Source organism: Pithys albifrons, chromosome 17 (genome assembly GCF_047495875.1).
Source record: "Pithys albifrons albifrons isolate INPA30051 chromosome 17, PitAlb_v1, whole genome shotgun sequence".
Classification (NCBI taxonomy): domain Eukaryota; kingdom Metazoa; phylum Chordata; class Aves; order Passeriformes; family Thamnophilidae; genus Pithys; species Pithys albifrons.
In genome coordinates, this window is record NC_092474.1 from 7930191 (window position 1) to 7947989 (window position 17799).

Below are 17799 nucleotides of genomic sequence, written 5' to 3' on the forward strand. Positions count from 1 at the left end.
AGAATCTGATAATACAGTAGGATTAAAAAAAATCCCCTAAATTTCTAGAATAATATAGATTGGACTTAAATATCTTTATTTATAAATGTGTTCAGTGTTAATTTTCTGGGATTCTTCAGCTTTTTTAAGAGAACCTTAAGTCAGTTCCTTGTTTTAAATTTTAAACTTGAAAAAAACCATTGAACTGTTGTAAGACCTCTGGTATACTTTGATGCCCTTTATTATTTGCATGCTGTGCTTTTTCAAAGGATGTTATTAAAAATACCACCTTTCAGGATGCTGGATGTGTTTCCTGTGAGTAGATAATAGTAAAGAACTGGTAATAAATACTAATTTCCACCTTTTCTTTTTGCTTCAGCTCAGCTTAATATGCCTCTTATCTGAACAGCTCCAGCTGTGACATTTACTCAGCTCTTTGTGTTTCTTGCAGTTACTGAGCTTTTAACTAGTTATTAGTGAACATCTGTGAGATAAGTCTGTTATAATCCAGATTCAGGAGCTGACATTTCCTTAGGTTACCTTGGTCTCGGTGGATTTTGTGTCCAGGGAACATGAATGTGTTTGGCTTGGACAGGCTGTGCTGCACAGAGTAGGGGCAAGTAAGTTTTACAATAAACTTTATTGCACATCTTTTAATAACCTCTCTTACCTGTTGGGTTTTCTCGTTCCAGAGTAAGGAGCTGAAGGTTGCCCAAGGCACAGATTTCATGGAAGCACATGTTACTGGGAAGCCTTGGAAATGCAGGCAGGTTTTGAAGATAACCAATGCAGCTGATCAGCTGGAGAGGAAAGGAAGCTTCCTTGGGGATGCTCAGCATTTCTCTCAGCAGAGTGAGAGTTCTGTCTCATTCACAAGCAGTTTGGAAAAGAAGCTGAACCCAGCCCTTCTGGAGAAGCCCTGCATTAAAACGGTGCGAGCCACTCTGTTTGAGCACAACGTGCAGAGACACAGCGTGGCTGTGGAGCACTCGGGGGCTGTGGAGCTCTTGGGGGCTGGGGCTGCTCCGAGGGGCAACCAGGAGCCCGAGGCAAAGCACCACCTGGTGGTCCTGGGGCCCAGCAGGAGGTTGTGGGTGGGAGAAGGGGAGGAAACCAGGAAGGAGCATCACAAGCCATCTGATTCATCCAAACACACAGCAGATGCAGAGAAAAGTGGGAAACCAGCTTGCTCAAGTGAAGACAAGAAAATGAATCCGGGAATTCTCTTAGAAAAACCTTTGGTTGAGAAAAGTGAAAAACCCAGTCCTAAAAATGCAGAAGATTCTCTACTTTACCAACGAATAGAGCCCAGGTACGAAGTGTTTCAGACATGTGGGGAGAGGGCTCTCAGTGAAGCCATCACAATAGCTCCTGAGAAAAAGGCCATGACACTCAGAGCCAGAAAATCATCAGTGAAAGAGAATAAAGCCGAGGAGGATGTGGGACACACGGGGCAGTCGGTGAGGGCAAGCAGTCGCACTCTCTACTTGAAAGAAGATGATGTTATTTCAGAAGCCAGAGAGGTAAAAGTTCTTACAAGCAAGGCTGTGTTGAGAGAACCTAATGATTTTATCTCCAGTGAATGCACTTTACCTGAACAGAAAAAGGAGTCTGATAAAACTGAACCTGATCCGCTGTTAATAGCTGAGAAAATACCTTATTCCACAAATAAAAGTAAAGTTTTGGGAATGAATGAAAAAGTAAACAAGGTACATTCTGAAATTAGAAGTGATAAGAGTGAAATCTCTTCCACAGATAAACCAGAGAGGTCTAATGTGGTCAAATGCTCTTCTGAGAAAAAGAGTTTTAAGGCAGGTGAGACAGACTTCTATGAATTCAGAACCAACCTGGATTGTGAAGTTCTTTCAACAAGTGTGAGTAAACATGGGGCCCATTCTTCCTCAGGGCTTTCAAGTGGACAGTTTTTTAAATCTTCCAGCAGCCACCCTCTTGATACAAAAGTACAAACTGTTAATAAAGAGGGATCTGGGACCTTTGGGTTAAGGAAAAGTCTGGACTTTAATTTCAAAGAGCAAGACTTTAGTTTGGCTGGTGCAGCTTCTGAAAATAGTGAAAAACCCAGGGTAGCAGATTCAGAAGAGAAGGTCAGGAGAAGCAGGAGTAGCCTTTCTGACCTGAAGATTTCTGAAAGGTGGAGGAGGAGGACTTTGCCTCAGGAGTCGGCCAAGGCAGAGGAGGTTGTGTGGCTCTCTCCCGAAAATATCAAGAGGCTGAGTCGGACAGATTCATTGCAGCTGGTTGAAGCTTCACTTAAAAAGAGAAACAAAAATATCAAAGAAGGGCTGGAAAGGAGTGAGGCAAACCAGGCTGTTCTTGGCAGTCCTGATGATTACTTGAAACATCAGAGTTCTGTCTGTGAGCCAAAGGCAACTTTTTTTGCAGTGACTTATCAGGTTCCTGGTATCAAAAAAGAGAAAAGCTTTGTTGGTGCTCCCAGTGCAAGTGAAATTAATACTGTTTCCAGTTCAAGTGGGGGAGCAGCAATTAATCTGGACCCTGCTTTTCCTGGAAGGTCCAGGCCTGTATTGCAGCAACCAAATAAAAATGTAATGAGTACAACTTGCAGAGAGGACTCCCGGGAAGTGCATGTTAGCACGGACTTGGTCAAAGACGACAAAAAAGATGCTGTTTTTTCCAAAAACGTTGCATTTGGTAATTTTCATGTGTCTAGGAAAGATAATCAACAGCATAATGAAAAAGGTCTGGATCATTCTAAAGAGAAAATAATAGATGTTGATGCTTTCCTGTTAAAACAGGATTTGGAAAATACAGCTCAAACTGATCTCAAAAGTAGCAGAAGGAAAGTCTCCTCTTCCCATGAGCCCCGATCCCCTCCCTCTTCTGTGCAGGGACATAAGGACAGTGAACCAGGCCCCCAGAAAAGGAGTGACAATAACCCTGATTTACCTGTCAGGAGGGCTGAGCATGGTTACAGATCCCAAATTCTCGATATTGATGCACTTATGGCAGAATACAAAGAAGAGTCTGCCAGGGCCAGTAAAGCTCCAGGCAAGCTCTCTGAAGATCTCAGCTCATTGAGTAAGGAGAAATCAAAGAACAAAAGAAATGTGTTGGTTGGGACAAGTCTGTCCTACAGCTGGAACGACTGGAAGAGCAAATCAGATCACTCTTCTGTTGGGAACAAACCAGGTGAATGTGCAGAAGAGCAACATGGGCCAGAGAAACTAATTCTAAGTGAAAAGAGCAAAGAGAAACTGGAATTACGTAGCCCTGACTTTGATAAGCAGAAGTCCAAAGACAGAAAGCTCAGCCCTCCTTATTGGGGCAGCCCCAGCATCTTCTTCTCAGAGAAGTGTGTAAATGCACCTGTGGAATTCAGTAGGAAGAAAACTTTCATTGTGGATGAGGAGGAGGAAGTGAATTTAACCTCCAGGACTCAGAGTCCAAAATTTGTAATTGATAAGGTACAGCCCATAAACTTAATGGGGACAGACCAGAGGCTGGAACCCAGTTTTGCTTCCAAATTGTCCATAAAAGCAGAGGATGGGCTCCTACAGAAGAGGTTGGTGACAAAAGAGCAGTTCTTGGAGGTGTCTCCAGAGGGTGATTGGAGCAAAAACATTGTGAGGAGTTGTACAATGAGGAGCAAAGACAACGCAAGTAAGGTGACATGTGAGAGCGACTCTTCCAACATGAGAATGAAAGCTGATTGGAAGAGCTACACATCTGGTTATGGGACTGCACCCCCGGATCTGAGGCGATCCTACTCGGAGAAGTGCCGCCAGGGAAGGGACAGTCTGCCCCTGATGCAGGAGGGGAGGGCAAGGAAGGATCTGCAGCAGGCCAGGCAGAGCTTCCCCCTGGAGGGTGTGGATCGTGGCTGGAAACACAAGGTGTCGGCTCAGTCAGAATTCTTCTTCCATGAGGATAAAAAGGTATTTCCAAATGGTATCAAAGTGTTTCCTGTAACTGAAACCAAACTTTTTTTATTTATTGAAGCCTCTCTTGTGTCTCTGTACCACTTTTCAGCAGCAACTGTCACTGCAGCAAGGGAGCAGGTCCATACTTTTTACTAGAGTTCATTTTCTTTTGGGCTCTGTTTTCTTGAGGAATGTGTAGGGTACTAGATGACAAGATTTTTGCTGTAGGTCTATAAATATTTATTGATGTTTCCATAGAGATCTTGAAAAAGCTTTAAAATGTGCATTTATTATTTTATTAATGCTATGAACCTGAGATGTTAAATTGTTAACTCTCCAATTTCATATTTACTTGAAGTGATTTGGTTTGTTTTTTAAGTTGTCAGCAGTTACCTTTTTGGACCTCCCTTTGTGTTGTTTTTGTTTGTTTGTTTGTTTTTGTTTCCCTGAAAGAAGCCAAGATTATTTTTACTGGGTGAATGGCCCTCATTTGTGTGTGTGACTCCACTGCTGATGCTGACTTTGGTGAGAGGCAAGAGATTCCCTTAACACAGTGACACATGAACAAAATCCAAAGGTTGGACTTGACTTGGAGGTCTTTTCCAACCTTAGTGAGTCTATGATTAAAGCATAGGATGTTCATGGCTATAATGTTTGTGCATTTTGTGTTTTCAGCTTTGAACTTCCTCTGCTTTTTCAAAACATTTTTTTATAAACAAATATAGGTGTATGTATATGCATGTCTATCTAACAACAGTCATAACTTACTACGGTTTTTTACAGGCTTCCAGGAAAGAGTGGACCAAGCAGAGTCCAGACAAAGCAGAGGGAACAGACTTTTCCTTGGTGTCTGCTCAGAGGAGCCGCCACAGTTTTTACAAGGAGAGAAGAGTGGATTTGGGGACGGTAGGTGATCCTGGGGGACAGTTTTGGGCAGGATGAGGGAGGTGTAGCTCTGTTTTCCTTCTTGCAAAGGGCTGAGGCAGAAGGTGGCAGAGATACTCTTGCTGGGGAGTTGAAGTGGCAGAGGATACTCCTCCCTGGGTTCCCGCCCCATTGCTCTGCCAACCCTTCACACACAAAACATCAGCCATGCAGCTCCTTCATTTTGCTTCTTAAGTGAAGAGTTTTCACCCTGAGCTCTTGAAATGGCTCTGGAGCATTGTGTTTATTTTTGGTTTCTCAGATAATGAGAATTACTTGATTCCACATTTTTATTTCTGAAAAATTGTGCAGAGAGATAGAACCATGTCAGAGCCTGAGAAATGAATAGGTTTAATTTTCTTGCTGTGGACAACACACAGAGAAGTGTTTCTGTGAAGGATCACAACTGACATTTTGGATAGTCTCATGTGTGTCTAATACACATAATTCTGGGGTGAATTCCCACTTGCAGTTGTTGGGTGATACTCTCAGTTTCAGAAGGATGTCCTGACTTTAGCCCACAGATGAATCTATGTTGGGAAATAGATCATACATGAAATATCAACATTTTCTGAGCGGAGAAAAGGGATTTGAAAAGGGGAGACTGAAGGATGTTGCCACACTGACTGTCCCAAGGTCAGCCCTCCCCTGTCCGCTCTCTCTGCCAGCACACTGTGGTGAGGAGCTGCACTGCCCTCTGCAGAGACCTGTGCTGTCTTTTCTTACTCTATTTGCAGCCATTTACCAGAGAACACACAAAAAGGAAAGGAACTGAATTCTTTTTTCTTTTCTAGTAAAGGAAAAGCAAATACCCAAACCTATGAGGGTTTTGTAAAAAAGTCCCCTAGTAGGGGTTTTGGGAACAGGCTCATATTGTTCCTGAATTCTAGTCTTAAAACTTGATGGAAGGTATCCAGAGGCTGATGTCCCTTTCTGTTTTCCATTCCCAGTGTGGGCTTCATGTAAGGGGGACTTTGGGTTATTTACAGAATTGGCAGTTAGCATTTAATTCCTAGAAGTTGTTACATGCCAGCAGCTTATGGTGCAAATGTGTAAAGGTGTCATTGGCAAGGTGGGATATGTGGGAGGGAAGTGCTGCCAGAATTAGTGGTGGGATAACTGAAGTGTTCAGGTGCTGTGCTGGGTTAAATATGACTGTTACTCTCCAACTTGGTTGTTAATTGGGAGGTTACTCAGAATAATCCCTTAACTTCACCAAATGGAGCCTGAGAGAGGAAAGGAAGGTGGGAAAGGAAGACTCAGCCCCAGGAGAAGAGAAAGCTCTCACACGTGTGGCATCCCGTGGAATTCAGCAGGACTGAAGTGCTTTACTCCTTTGTGTTGCTTTGGAGAGTCCCACGGGGTGTGTTTGGTCCCAGGGGGTGCTTGGTCCTCCCATGTGCCAGTGAGCAGGTGCGTGGAGGGGCTTCTACCTGTGTTTGGGAGGTGGAAAACTCACCACACTCATATTTTCCAAAGCCCCACATGGCCATCACTGCAGATCAGGTAAAACCCAACCATTCCTTGTGCACCAAGGTTGTGCCTTTATTTTGTTTGGAGCAAATCAAGGCTTTGAGTCGCTGTTTTGTGAACGTGTTCCAACACTCCCCTCTGGTGGAGAGACACACGGCAGAGTGTGAGGTGAGGGACACGAGGGGTCAGGAAAGAGCCACGGCAGTCCCAGCTTAAATCATGGATTTCCCTGCAGTTTGAACACTGTCTGTGTTTGCTCTGCTGCACCTGTGAGACAGGATTAAATGGAAACATGGCACAGCCTGCTGCTGTTTGGTTTGAGTGGTTTCTCCTCTGTACAGTTGGGAAGGTACTTGTTTTCTCTTGTGACATAGTGACAGAAAATATTCTACAGTGCTTATTCCTGGTCAGTCAGGATATTGGTATCATTCTAGGGAGACTGGGTGCTCAAAGTGACAAGTTTTATTGTAGAGTGAGTGATTCACTTTGGGTCACATTCAGCACTGAAGCAGTGTGATGAACTGATAATTATATTCTTTGGTATTTGGCAAACCAACTTTCCTGAATATCCATTTGTTGCATTATTCCCCATTATGCCCCATAACTGCTGTATTTATGATAACAAACAACTGTTTGAGTGGCATTTGCCTGGACAGATAATGAACTGGATTCTTCTTATGAATGACACAATTTTATATGAAGCAAAGCAGAGTAGTATAATTTTACCTCTGGGGAAGTAATTTTTTTGTGATATTCCAGGGAACCTACTGTAATTAGGTTGCTTTTCAAAACATTACATGGGATAACTTTGAAAAACATCATTACAATATATTTGACAATATGGGAGTGGTGTTTCATCTAAATGGCATATTTTAGGTGTCTTGAGTTAGTATTGCTTAAAAAACAGAGTAAGGCTTTTATAAAAATCCCAGCATCCCTGCTCAGCTGTCGTCATCTCTGGGTTTGCTATGAGTGGTACTTGTCTCTCCGTGTTTTAGTCCTGCTGCAGCACAGTGTGGATACAAAAATGAACTTGTTTTCATGTTTGCTCTGAAAAGTGAGTGTTTGATCTCACTGAATGAGCTGCAGATCTCAGACCTGTAGCAGGCAGACCTCCCCTGCACAGCTCAGGGCCTTGGGCTGCTGTGGGGGTCTTTTCCTTTGGGGCTGGAATGCAGGTGGAGGGACAGGTGTGACCTGTGGCATCCAGAGCCTCTCTGGCTGTCCCTGTGGTTGGATGTGGGGCTGTCCCAACCCTGGAGCTCTTGGGGAGGGCCCCCAGCCCTGCACCAGGTCAGGTCCGACCACTGGCAGGTCAGGAGGTGTTAACCAGTATTGGATAACCTGAACTTCAGTGATGCCATCACAGCTGACACAGGGCTTTAACCTTGGTCATAGACCTCAGTCCCTGACTGAATCATCCAAACTGATAGGAGGCTTGGGGATTAAAACCTGAAGGATGTGTGGGACTCATCCTCCAAACATGGGAACTGTGGCTATGCTGAAGGAATTGCACCTTCAGCTGGAAATGGAGCAGCTGTGGGTTAAAACCAAAATTGCTGTTTGGGGAGTTAGAACAGTGCACTCTGCTACTGGAACTGGTGTGGGCATGAGTTATTTGGAAGCCTCTCGTCACGTTATTTATTTATTTCACATTAAACTTTGGGGTTTTTTTTGTCCTTTGGGCAGGAAAATCTCTCTGGTCTCCATAGAAAGATGCATTTATGTGAGACTGTGATGTGTGGGTGGAGGATGGTTTGTTGAAGAAAATCATGAGCTGACTCTTAAAATATTTTGGAAATGAACTGCAAGGGAGAGAAGATAAATATTTTATAAACATGTGCAGCTGAATTTATAGTTTGGCCTGTCACAGTTCACCAGTTGTTTCCAGTTCTGCCCATGACAAGTCCGTTTTATGCCCACTGAAAAGAAAACCTTCTCTTTTTTGGATTCTGTAAAGCCTCTAATATTGCAACTTTGCCCCTTTCCAGTTGGAGATGGGATGTACTGAAACCCATCCTGTGCCAGTTGTTACCCAAAAACTGACTGAGCCTGGAAGAAAATCAAAATAATTTGTCAGCTCTCCAGTGATTAGAGAGTGAGGGCTATTTTTCTTAATGTACCAAAATTTCAAGGAAAAGAGCCTGCAGCATCCTCAAAGCTGTTTTGTGTCACCTCCTCCTCGTCCCTTCCTGGGAAAGGTGAGAGCTGGAGGAGTGGTGGGAGGGGACAGGCGGGGGGGGGGGGGGGGGACACGAGTGGTGGGAGGGGACAGGCGGGGGGGGGGGGGGACACGAGTGGTGGGAGGGTACAGTCGGGGGACACGAGTGCTGGGAGGGGACAGGCAGCGGGGCTGTCCCTTCTGTGACGGGCTCCTGGCACTTACCTTTCCTTTTCCCATCAAGAGAAGGACATAGGTAAAAAAGCAGTGTTACAATTCCCATTTTTGCTCTTCACAAACCACCCACCACTGATGTCCAACAACTCCACTATTTCCTGTTTCTAAACCCAGCCTGAGGAGGTGGTTAAAACTCGTCTGCCTGGATTTTCTTCCTTTTTTGGCATTTTTCATTTGCTGGGAACATTCCAGGGGTGTATAAAAAGCCACTTTGTTGTGTCTATTTCTTCTCATTCACAAAAGACATTTTTATGTTAAAGGAACATAAAAGCAGGAGCTTTTCTTGCACATGTGGGTTTTCCTTTGTCTTGCACATCACCACAAAACAAGGTCAGTGTTGCTAAGAGTGTTTCATAACCAGCCCTGCAAACCGAGGGAGTTTAGAGCTTCTCTTTCCCTCTGAAGGGCTTTTTACTGCAAACCCCCGAGTGCTGTCACTAATTCTGGCCTAGCCCATTCTGGATTACGGGGATGGGAGCAGAGGGAGCGCTCAGATGCTCAGCAGAAGTGGGTGAGTCACGTGCTCAGCGGCCCCGGAGTGCGGTCAGGGAGTGACGTGGGGAGCAGAACACACACGGTACATTATTCATGTTGCCTTTAATTGCTCCAGTCTGCTTTTAAGTTGTGCTGGAGGCGGGGAGAGTGGGGAGGCTGCCTGCAACGGGATGGGTTTGCACTGACTCCGTGCTCTGAAAATGGAGTATTATTACTGTCCTCGGCTGCTGAAGTTCCTGCAGTACCTGTGGGTGAGTGTGCTCCTTATGTCCCTCTGCCTCCTAAGCTGGATGTCCCCAGAAATCCTGGAAACGTTCAGAGGTAGTGAAGCCTTTACTTGGCAGTGCCTTTCTGAGTAGTAACATGAAACTTGAGATTTATTTTGGGTGAGAAAGGCTAATTTATCTTTAATACCCAGTTCAAACTTCAGGCTACTCAAATGTGGCTCAGGAAGCCCTCTTAGAAATCCAAATTTCTTCCTTGTTTGTGCCCGTCCATGGGAGTTGTAGTTTAGCTTGCAGTGCATTAGGAATAGTCTCCCCTGTCTGTCTGAAAGCTCTCTCTGGTTTCCTCTGCTGCTCCAGGACCCTCATGCCCTGCCCTGCCCTGCCCTGCTGTGGCCTCCAGCCACTGCCTGCTGTCCCAGCACTCCTGGCTTTAGCTGGGTGTGATTGTACAATTCCTTGCTCCTTTCTGATTTGCCTGTTCATGGGTTTGGATGTCTGTGATCACTTCCTCTTCAAACACTCTCGGGGCGCTCTGTCATGAAAAGCTGTTTTTCACAGGCTGCTCTGACGGTGCTGCCCTGCCAGCTCTGCACAGTCACTGCTGTGTCTGAAATGTTCACATTTGTACAACATAAATCTGATTTGGAAAGCCTTTCTGAGTAGGTACTATGTTGCTTTGAACTAATTACTTAATGTTTTAATTTTACCTGTATAGTCAAAGATCAGTTTTCATTTATTTGTTGTAGCTTACAATTAATCTCAATTTTTTTCAGCTGTAAATTCAGTGTGTAATGAGCACTGACACACCAAACCTTTTCATGTCAGCTGTTTGCTGTTGCATTTTGAAACTCTAACATGAGTTTCCTTTTCTCATGTCGAGTTTAATTTTACAATCCTTGTCTGTATGTGCTTTGATCAGTTGTGAGGTGAGATTGCCCATGGCACATTTCTTACTGCTGGCAGAGAAAGAGTGAAGAGTTCCTCTTGGAGACTGTAGGTAGTGTAAAGCCTGGAGTGTTTGGACATTATTTAAGCTTTTTATTTGACCAGATAGATTTTAGGAGATGAGCTTTCTTTAAATTGCACACTAAACAATTAGTCATTAGTGTGATGAGGGGGTGGATATTCTTAGTGGTTTGCCAGTCTGAGAAGTCTGAAAGAGCTCCCTCCCTGACCTTGTTTTGGCATGTGATTTTCCATAAGGCCAGGAAAAAACCCAAATCAACCCAAACTTTGGATCAGTCCAGAAGATCCCTAGGATGGTGGGATCTCACACTGTGCAGTTCTAGTCCATAACAGAACAGGTATATTGTTGTATTTTCTGGGTATGTATTCATTTTAGAGGCCTTGAAATATTCCTTAGGGACTTTGATTCGTGCACCCTCTGCTGAGTTGCAAGAAAATATTGGAAGGATAGTTGTGATATTCATGATATTAAAAAAAAAATTTAAGGGACCAGGACAGTTGTGCCTTCTGCCACTTTCTGTGCTGCTGTTGCAGCTGAAGGCTGTTCAGGAGATATTTATCAGTTCTCTCTTCTTACAACTAGGAGTAACCAGAGATGTTTAGGTTGGTTGTCAAGTGTTATTTAATCTGTCTTGGGGAGCTAAGATGCTTTATTCATGACAGACGTATCTGGAGGAGCTTAATTAAAAATATTTTAATGATAATTTGGTTTTAAAGCTGCTCTTTGCAGTTACTGGTAGGTTGCATCTCCTCTGCTGTGTATTAGTTTTACTCCTGCAGTGTTGAGGTTTTGGATATCACTGGACCCACGCAGTGCCAGGTCCCTGCTAATTTCTTGTGGGTTCCTCTTCTGATCTTGAAACAGGATGTCTTATTGTGACAAATAGTGTTTCCTGAGCACAGCAGAGTTTGTGGCCTGCCCACGTCTGTGTGAAATGGTGACTGGCCACCAAGAAGTGTCCTGTGGGTCAGTGACAGCTCTGAGTGTCTGAGGAGTGTCTTTGTGTCTGGCAAAATGTTTTGTTCCATGGGTTGTATTAGATGTCTAGTAAGTGAACCTTGAGCTCCCTTTTCAGTTTGAGTTGTAATGATGAGAAGAGGAGCAAATTTATCAAACCAGGTTCATTTGCACTCCTGGTGAGGTGTTCACCAGGGCCTGGAAAGGCAGCTCCCTCTTGGCTGATGTTTTCTGTAGCCTGATGCATCACCCTGAAACAGGGATTACTGGGGGCAGGTTCCCTGGAAGGTCTGAAGACTGGAATTCTGGTGGCAGAAGATGGACTAACAAGAGCTACTGTTGCTGCAGCTGTACCAAGTAGCAAAAAACCAGAACAATATGAGAGGAAAGACAAGAGGGCTGACAGACCTTGGGGATTGCAGCATAAGCTGTTAGGAGTCTGGAAGGGCTCCTTGAGAATCATAGAATTGTAATCATAGAGTGGTTTGGGTTAGAAGGGACCTTAAAGTCCATCCAGTGCCACCCCTATGATGGACAGGGACACCTTCCACTTATCCCAGGTTGCTCCAAGTCCTGTCCAACCTGGCCTTGGACACTCTCAGGGATGGGGCAGCCACAACTTCTCTGTGCACCCTGTGCCAGGGCCTGCCCACCCTCACAGGGAGGAATTTCTTCCCAATATCCCTGCCTTCTGTTGGTGAGGAGCCATTCCCCTTGTCCTGTCACTCGAGGTCCTTGTAAATAGTCTCTCCACCTTTCCTGCAGGCTCCCTTCAGGCACTGGAGGCTCTGTGTTCCATGTCATCACTTCCTTCTCTACTCTGCCATGTGCCTTCCTCCCTGCTGCTTTCTTTTCTTCATCTCTAACTGATCAGCTATCATAATTACATCTTCAAGTGCTAGTCTTCCAGTGACTATGTGTGACGTTTGTTATATATGAGTGTTTTCCCGGGTACATGGGGCATTCATCATCCCTTTTCCAGCTGGTGAGGAGCTTTGCTGCAGCTGACCCAAGACATCTGTAGGTGTGACTTGTGCAGTCAGTGCTTTAAGTGCAGCTCAATGGTCTTGTCCAGCTGCTTGCATGAGTAACACGGTCAGACTGGTCATGCCAGGTGTGCAGCCACAGCACTGGGGCTTCCTGTTCCAGTGCCCTTTCACCAATAACTGGCTTTTTTGGCTTCCTTGTGGACACAGCCAGTGGTGGAGTGCTCTCAGCTGGTTCTGTTCCTGCCCTTGGCCTTCTCAGTTGTCAGCAATTCTTGCTCTGCCTCAGGGCATTCTGTGGGATGGGCAATTTTGGTGATGCCACATCTTTTTTGCTGCATCTGAGGGTGGTGCAGGAGCTCACTGACAAACAGTGATCTGTGACACAGGTAGGACCAGGTACCATAAACCAGCTTGGTGAGGGGAGGCCCGACTTCCCCTTATGGTCCAAGAGTGACCTGGGCTCCACTTTATCAAAGGAAAGGTGTGAAAAGCCTGTGGGGGACCAGTGTGCTGTTGGGAGCAGAGGAAGTGTCCTCAGTTCTGTAGGTCTGCGTTACATGTGCATGATCTGTGACACACAGTTCATGGGACAGTGGGCTCTGGGTCATTGCTCAGTTTTGGTGTTCTGGTGTGAATGTGCTGCTGGGTCTCCTCACCGTGCTGGTGCTGTTCTTGATGGGTTGTTTCTTCTCAGTCTGACACATATCTTTGTTCAAACAGCAAAGAAATGCTGCATCCTGAAAGCACTCAAAGAAAATGGCATGTTTTAAATAAAATGCTACTCTGCAGCACTGCAAGAGTTTAAAAAAGACTTTATTCTTTATTGAGAGTCATTAAAGAAAAATTACAAAATCAAAAGAAAATGGTGGTATTTGAGAAAGGAGTAAGATTTAAAATTTGTTTTGACAGGATTTTAGTTGCTGCCTTTAAAGAGTGATTTTGATACCTTTCATCAATGGACTGCGAAGGAAGTGGTAGCTGGTTAATAAACCACTGCTGTGACGTGTCACTGCGACAGCATTTGGGTGGGTGATGAAAGGAAACCCTAACCATGGGCCTGGAGCCACAGGTGGTGGTCATTCCTGCTCTGAGTGGGGTCATTCCTGCTCTGAGTGGGGTCATTCCTGCTCTGAGTGGGGTCATTCCTGCTCTGAGTGGGGTCATTCCTGCTCTGAGTGGGGTCATTCCTGCTCTGGGGAAGGGTCATTCCTGCTCTGGGGAAGGGTCATCCCTGCTCTGGGGAAGGGTCATCCCACTCGGAGGAGTGGGAGGTGCTCTGTGCAGGTGTGCCATGTCTGTCTTCTGTGTGCACGGCCAGGGGTCGTGCAGACAGTGCTGCTGTTCCCATGTGGGCTGTGGTTTGTTGGAGGGGCAGGTGTGTTTCAGGGATACCTTTCTTCCAAAGAGTTAATCCCTCTGGTCTGGGTGTATGTGCTGTGCTGGTGACAGCAGCCAGAACTCCCTTGGGATAACCTGAGTAAATGACGCTGTGTTGCTGTGAGAGATCTGAAAAGGCATTTCCTGGTTCCTGGCTGGTGCTGTGGAGGGGGAGCTGTGCTGCTGCTGAGGGCAGGCACGGGCTGCCCTGCCCAGGGGCTGCTGCCCTGCCCAGGGGCTGCTGCCCAGCAGGAACACGAGGGAGTGCTGGTGCTCTGCTGTTCCGCTGTGCCCAGGGCACGCGCCCGTGCCAGGGCAGTCTGTTGTAATCACGGGTGGTTTAAGCTTAATTTACCATAAAATGCTTTCATGGAATAGCACATTCTGGGTTAACATGTCACATTAAGGTTTTCATTGAGTCAGATGGAATTGTTTGTAGCCCTGGTAATTTTTCTGTAATGATGTGTCCTTGCAGGCTCGGAACAGCTGGAAGTGGGGCTGTCTGCCCCAGCCCCTGCTCTGATCTTAACTCTGAAACAGTGAATGTGCTCCTGGAAAAGCTGTTCCCTGAGGGTGGTGAGGGGCTGGCACAGGGTGCCCAGAGAAGCGGTGGCTGCCCCATCCCTGCCAGGCTGGACAGGGCTTGGAGCACCCTGGACTGGTGGAAGGTGTCCCTGCCCGTGGCAGGGGGTGGAAGGGAATAAGCATTAAGGTCCCTTCCAACCCAAACCATTCTGGGTTTCTGTGACACAAGGCTAAAGTGGATTGTTAAATCTCATTTATATATACAAAGCAGAGGTAACTTCACTGCTTCCCTCCTAGTATCTGGATGCAAAGTTGTTTTGACTCAGTTCCTGCCTTCCCAAGCTGTTGTCTGTGTCGTGGTGCTGGGACACAGCCAAGTTCCCACTATTGTTCCTGTGCTTTCAGCAGTTGTGAGCTGTTCATGCAGTGTGTTTACTGTACTGAAAGGAAACAGCATTTTAGGGAGCAACTTGAGCGTGGGGAAAGCAGCTCTTTGTGGAGGATTCCCTCAGGATAGGACAGGGCAAAGCTGCTGTTAAAATGTAACTTCAGCTAAATCTGGAGTCTGAGTGAAGCTTGGAAAAAATGTACTATTTGGTTTAGTGATTCATGGTGGAGGCTGATAAATCCCTGGCACCTGAGGGGTGGCTGCATTGTGTGCTAACCAACCACAGGGTATGTTTGGGAGGGTCTGATTGCCAGGGCTGAGGATTGCAGGTGTTGGATGAGGCCAAGTTTACTTTGGGGTTCATCATCCCATAGTTCAGCAGCATTGCACAGGTCAGGGCAGGAAACACATCAAATCTATCTGTGAGCACAGAAGGAATTTCAGCAAATCAACCCTTTAGCTCCACAGAGCTCCAGATGGAACAGGAGATAATGCAGCTAATCTAAAAAATATGGATAAGGCCACACCTGTGACCGTGGCCCTGAGGAGCAGGTTCAGATGTGGCCTTGTCCTGATCTCTGTCTGGGCCCAGAAGGGTGAGGTGGATGGGCACAGATGGGGGTCCCTTGGCTGGGTCCCCCCAGTGCCCTGGCTGTGTCACTGGGGCTGTTGTGCTGTGCCTGGGAGGAGGAGGCAGAGAGACCTGGAAGTAAAGGAACTGTGTGTGCATTCAGTGTTACACAGCAATGGCAAACAAATCTGCTCCTGTCGTCAAAATGCCATGTGGCAAGTGAAAAGGGATGAAGGAATTACTGTGTTAACTTACACCTGCTGTTCTGCTTCTTGCCCTCAAGAAGTGACTGATGCAAATGAAGGATGCAGGGAATGGTGTTTGCAGGGAGAGGATGGAAGAGCAGTGGTTTGGGCAGGCTTAAGCTGGGAACAGGTGACGGTGGGTTAAGGTGCAGTTTTACCCTCCAGCTCCTTGTTGCTGCTCTTTGAAGTAGGAAATCCCTTGCACAAAAAAGAAAAAAAAAAGGCACTTCCTTCAAGGTGTTCTCTGAACTTTGTCAGGCAGATCTGAGACTTCAGTGGTTGGGATTTCCTGAGCACCCTCTGTGAGAAAAAATGCTACCAAACTGCTGCAGACAAGTGGTGTGTGCAGCAGGAGCAGCGTCTTCTCTGCTTCTTTTCTTGCACTCCACTCACCCTTTTTGCTCTATGAGAATAGTGTGAATTTTGATTTGTATCGGTTAATAACAACCTGCAACTATCCATCTTTTCCTTGGCTTGATCCTTTAGACATAAAGAAATGTAAAGAAAATGAGTTTCATCCTTTCCAGCCTGTTTGTGTTGTAGGAATTTCCTGTTTCTGTTTTTTCAGTTTTTCCTCCTCCATTGAGCTGGAAGGGAAGTGCTGCAGAATTATGGACATGCAAACAACATTGTATATTTTTAGCTGGTTTCCTCAGCTTTAACATTGATAGCTTTGTTTTACACTGAAACAATTCAAGGTACAAAATCTGTGCATGTTCAGGATGTTTAACGGGGCCTCACTTAGGTTTGGGAGAAACAGTTTGAGGGACACAGGAATTAATGTTTGCTGAAATATTGTCAGGCTTTAGTTGTTGCAATTATTGCCATGAAATTTTTAAAATATATAAATATGTAAAGATAAAATATAATGTAGTATTGCTTATATTGTAATACATTAAAATAGAAAAAATTATCTTTAAAAATTCATCCAGAGTTTATAGGTAATAAAATACATCTGAAAAACTGTAAGAAATCAGTGTTGTTCTGAGGTTATTATCACCTTGTTTAAAATAAAGATTTTTAAAAAGCCATGGGCTACATTGATGTAGCACTTTATGAAGTGCTTTAGCACCTTTCTTTAAAAGCCTCTCATATCAGTGTGTGCTTGTGTAAACTTCACCGATATTGATCCAGAGCCTGTTGCCTCTGCAGTCTCTCCTAACTGCCTGATTTGTGAGGCCTCTGGGGCTTTTAAAATAATCTAATACAAGGCAAGAATCTGGAAATGGAATTCCAGCCTCTTGTAGGTGGCTGTGTGTGAAGAGAACACCTTTCATGTCACATTCTCTGTGCAAGTTGTCTAAGATTCTGAACAAGCATAAACTAGAGCTGCTAAGGGGAGCTTAACTTGCTTGTTGTCAGTAGGAAACGAAAGTAGGACTCAAAACCAAACATTTAGTGTAAATACTGAGAATACCCAAGGTTTCAGGTTACAAAAGAGATTTCGTTGTATGGACACTGTACAAAGTCCTTGTGTTAAAATACTCCATCCATTCCACCCTTTTTTTTCTCTCTCTTTTAGGTTTTTTCCCTTTTTCTTTTGGCCACAGACTGCCTGTGGCTGTTGGGGCAGGTGAAAACATCTGGGCATCTGAATGAATTGTGTTATCACCATGAAAAATGAAACACAAACCAGATAAAACCACCATGGCATTTTATCTTTGGCTGTGTCCTGACATCCCTCTTGGACTGGAGGGATGGGCAGTGTAGGTATTTGAATCCATAGAATGATGGAATCCCAGAATGGTTGGAAGGGATGTTAGAGCTCATCCCCTCCCACGGGCAGGGACACCCTCCACCAGCCCAGGGAATTTGAAGGTGATGTGGCAAAAACCTTCATAAAGGGATGTTGCATGTGAGAAATTCAGGCTGTAGTTAGGAATGCTTGTGAATGCTTTTGCCACTCAATTGAATGTGACAATTGAGTGGCAAAATAGAGAATACAGCGTCAAAAATAGAGAGGCCTATAAACCCCTGAGTTGTTTGTAGTGTCTGAGGAACCCCAGAGTAATTGAGTCTGGAGCTGTGCAACTGAGCCCAGCCCAGTGCTGGGGCTTTAAATAGTCCATAATGTCAAACACAAGAGGTTAAATTAAGTTCTCTTACTAATGAACGGAAAGAGAGTCAGTGTGGAATGCAGGGCTGGGACTGCCTTACAAGGGCAGTTCTGCCTCTGGGGAGGCCGAGATTGGGTGTCAGGAGAGGGACAAGCTCAGAGCCACAGGGGGCACTGGAGCTGCCACGGTCCTCACGAGCACCTGGTCCTGCTGTTGGTACAGTGGGTGATGCCTCCCAGAAAACCCTTCAGAAATGCGTGAATTATTGCGAGTTGCCAACTGAAGAGGGGCGAGATGGGGAGAGGGAATTTCTGACTGAGGGCCC

The 17799-nt window shown here is 45.4% G+C and overlaps 1 protein-coding gene across 2 annotated transcripts in view; it reads left to right on the forward strand.

Annotated features, from left to right (window-relative positions):
- The window catches only part of KIAA1671 (KIAA1671 ortholog), a 68054-nt gene that overhangs the window by 25375 nt on the left and 24880 nt on the right, over positions 1 to 17799 (forward strand). The window contains exons 5-6 of one of the 2 annotated variants that reach the window (XM_071571859.1): positions 672 to 3896; positions 4665 to 4787. In XM_071571859.1, coding sequence (XP_071427960.1) covers positions 672 to 3896; positions 4665 to 4787 — 3348 coding nt within the window. Of the gene's footprint in view, positions 1 to 671; positions 3897 to 4664; positions 4788 to 9253; positions 9423 to 17799 lie in introns of those variants that run through there. The other variant, XM_071571861.1, reaches the window with a different exon arrangement.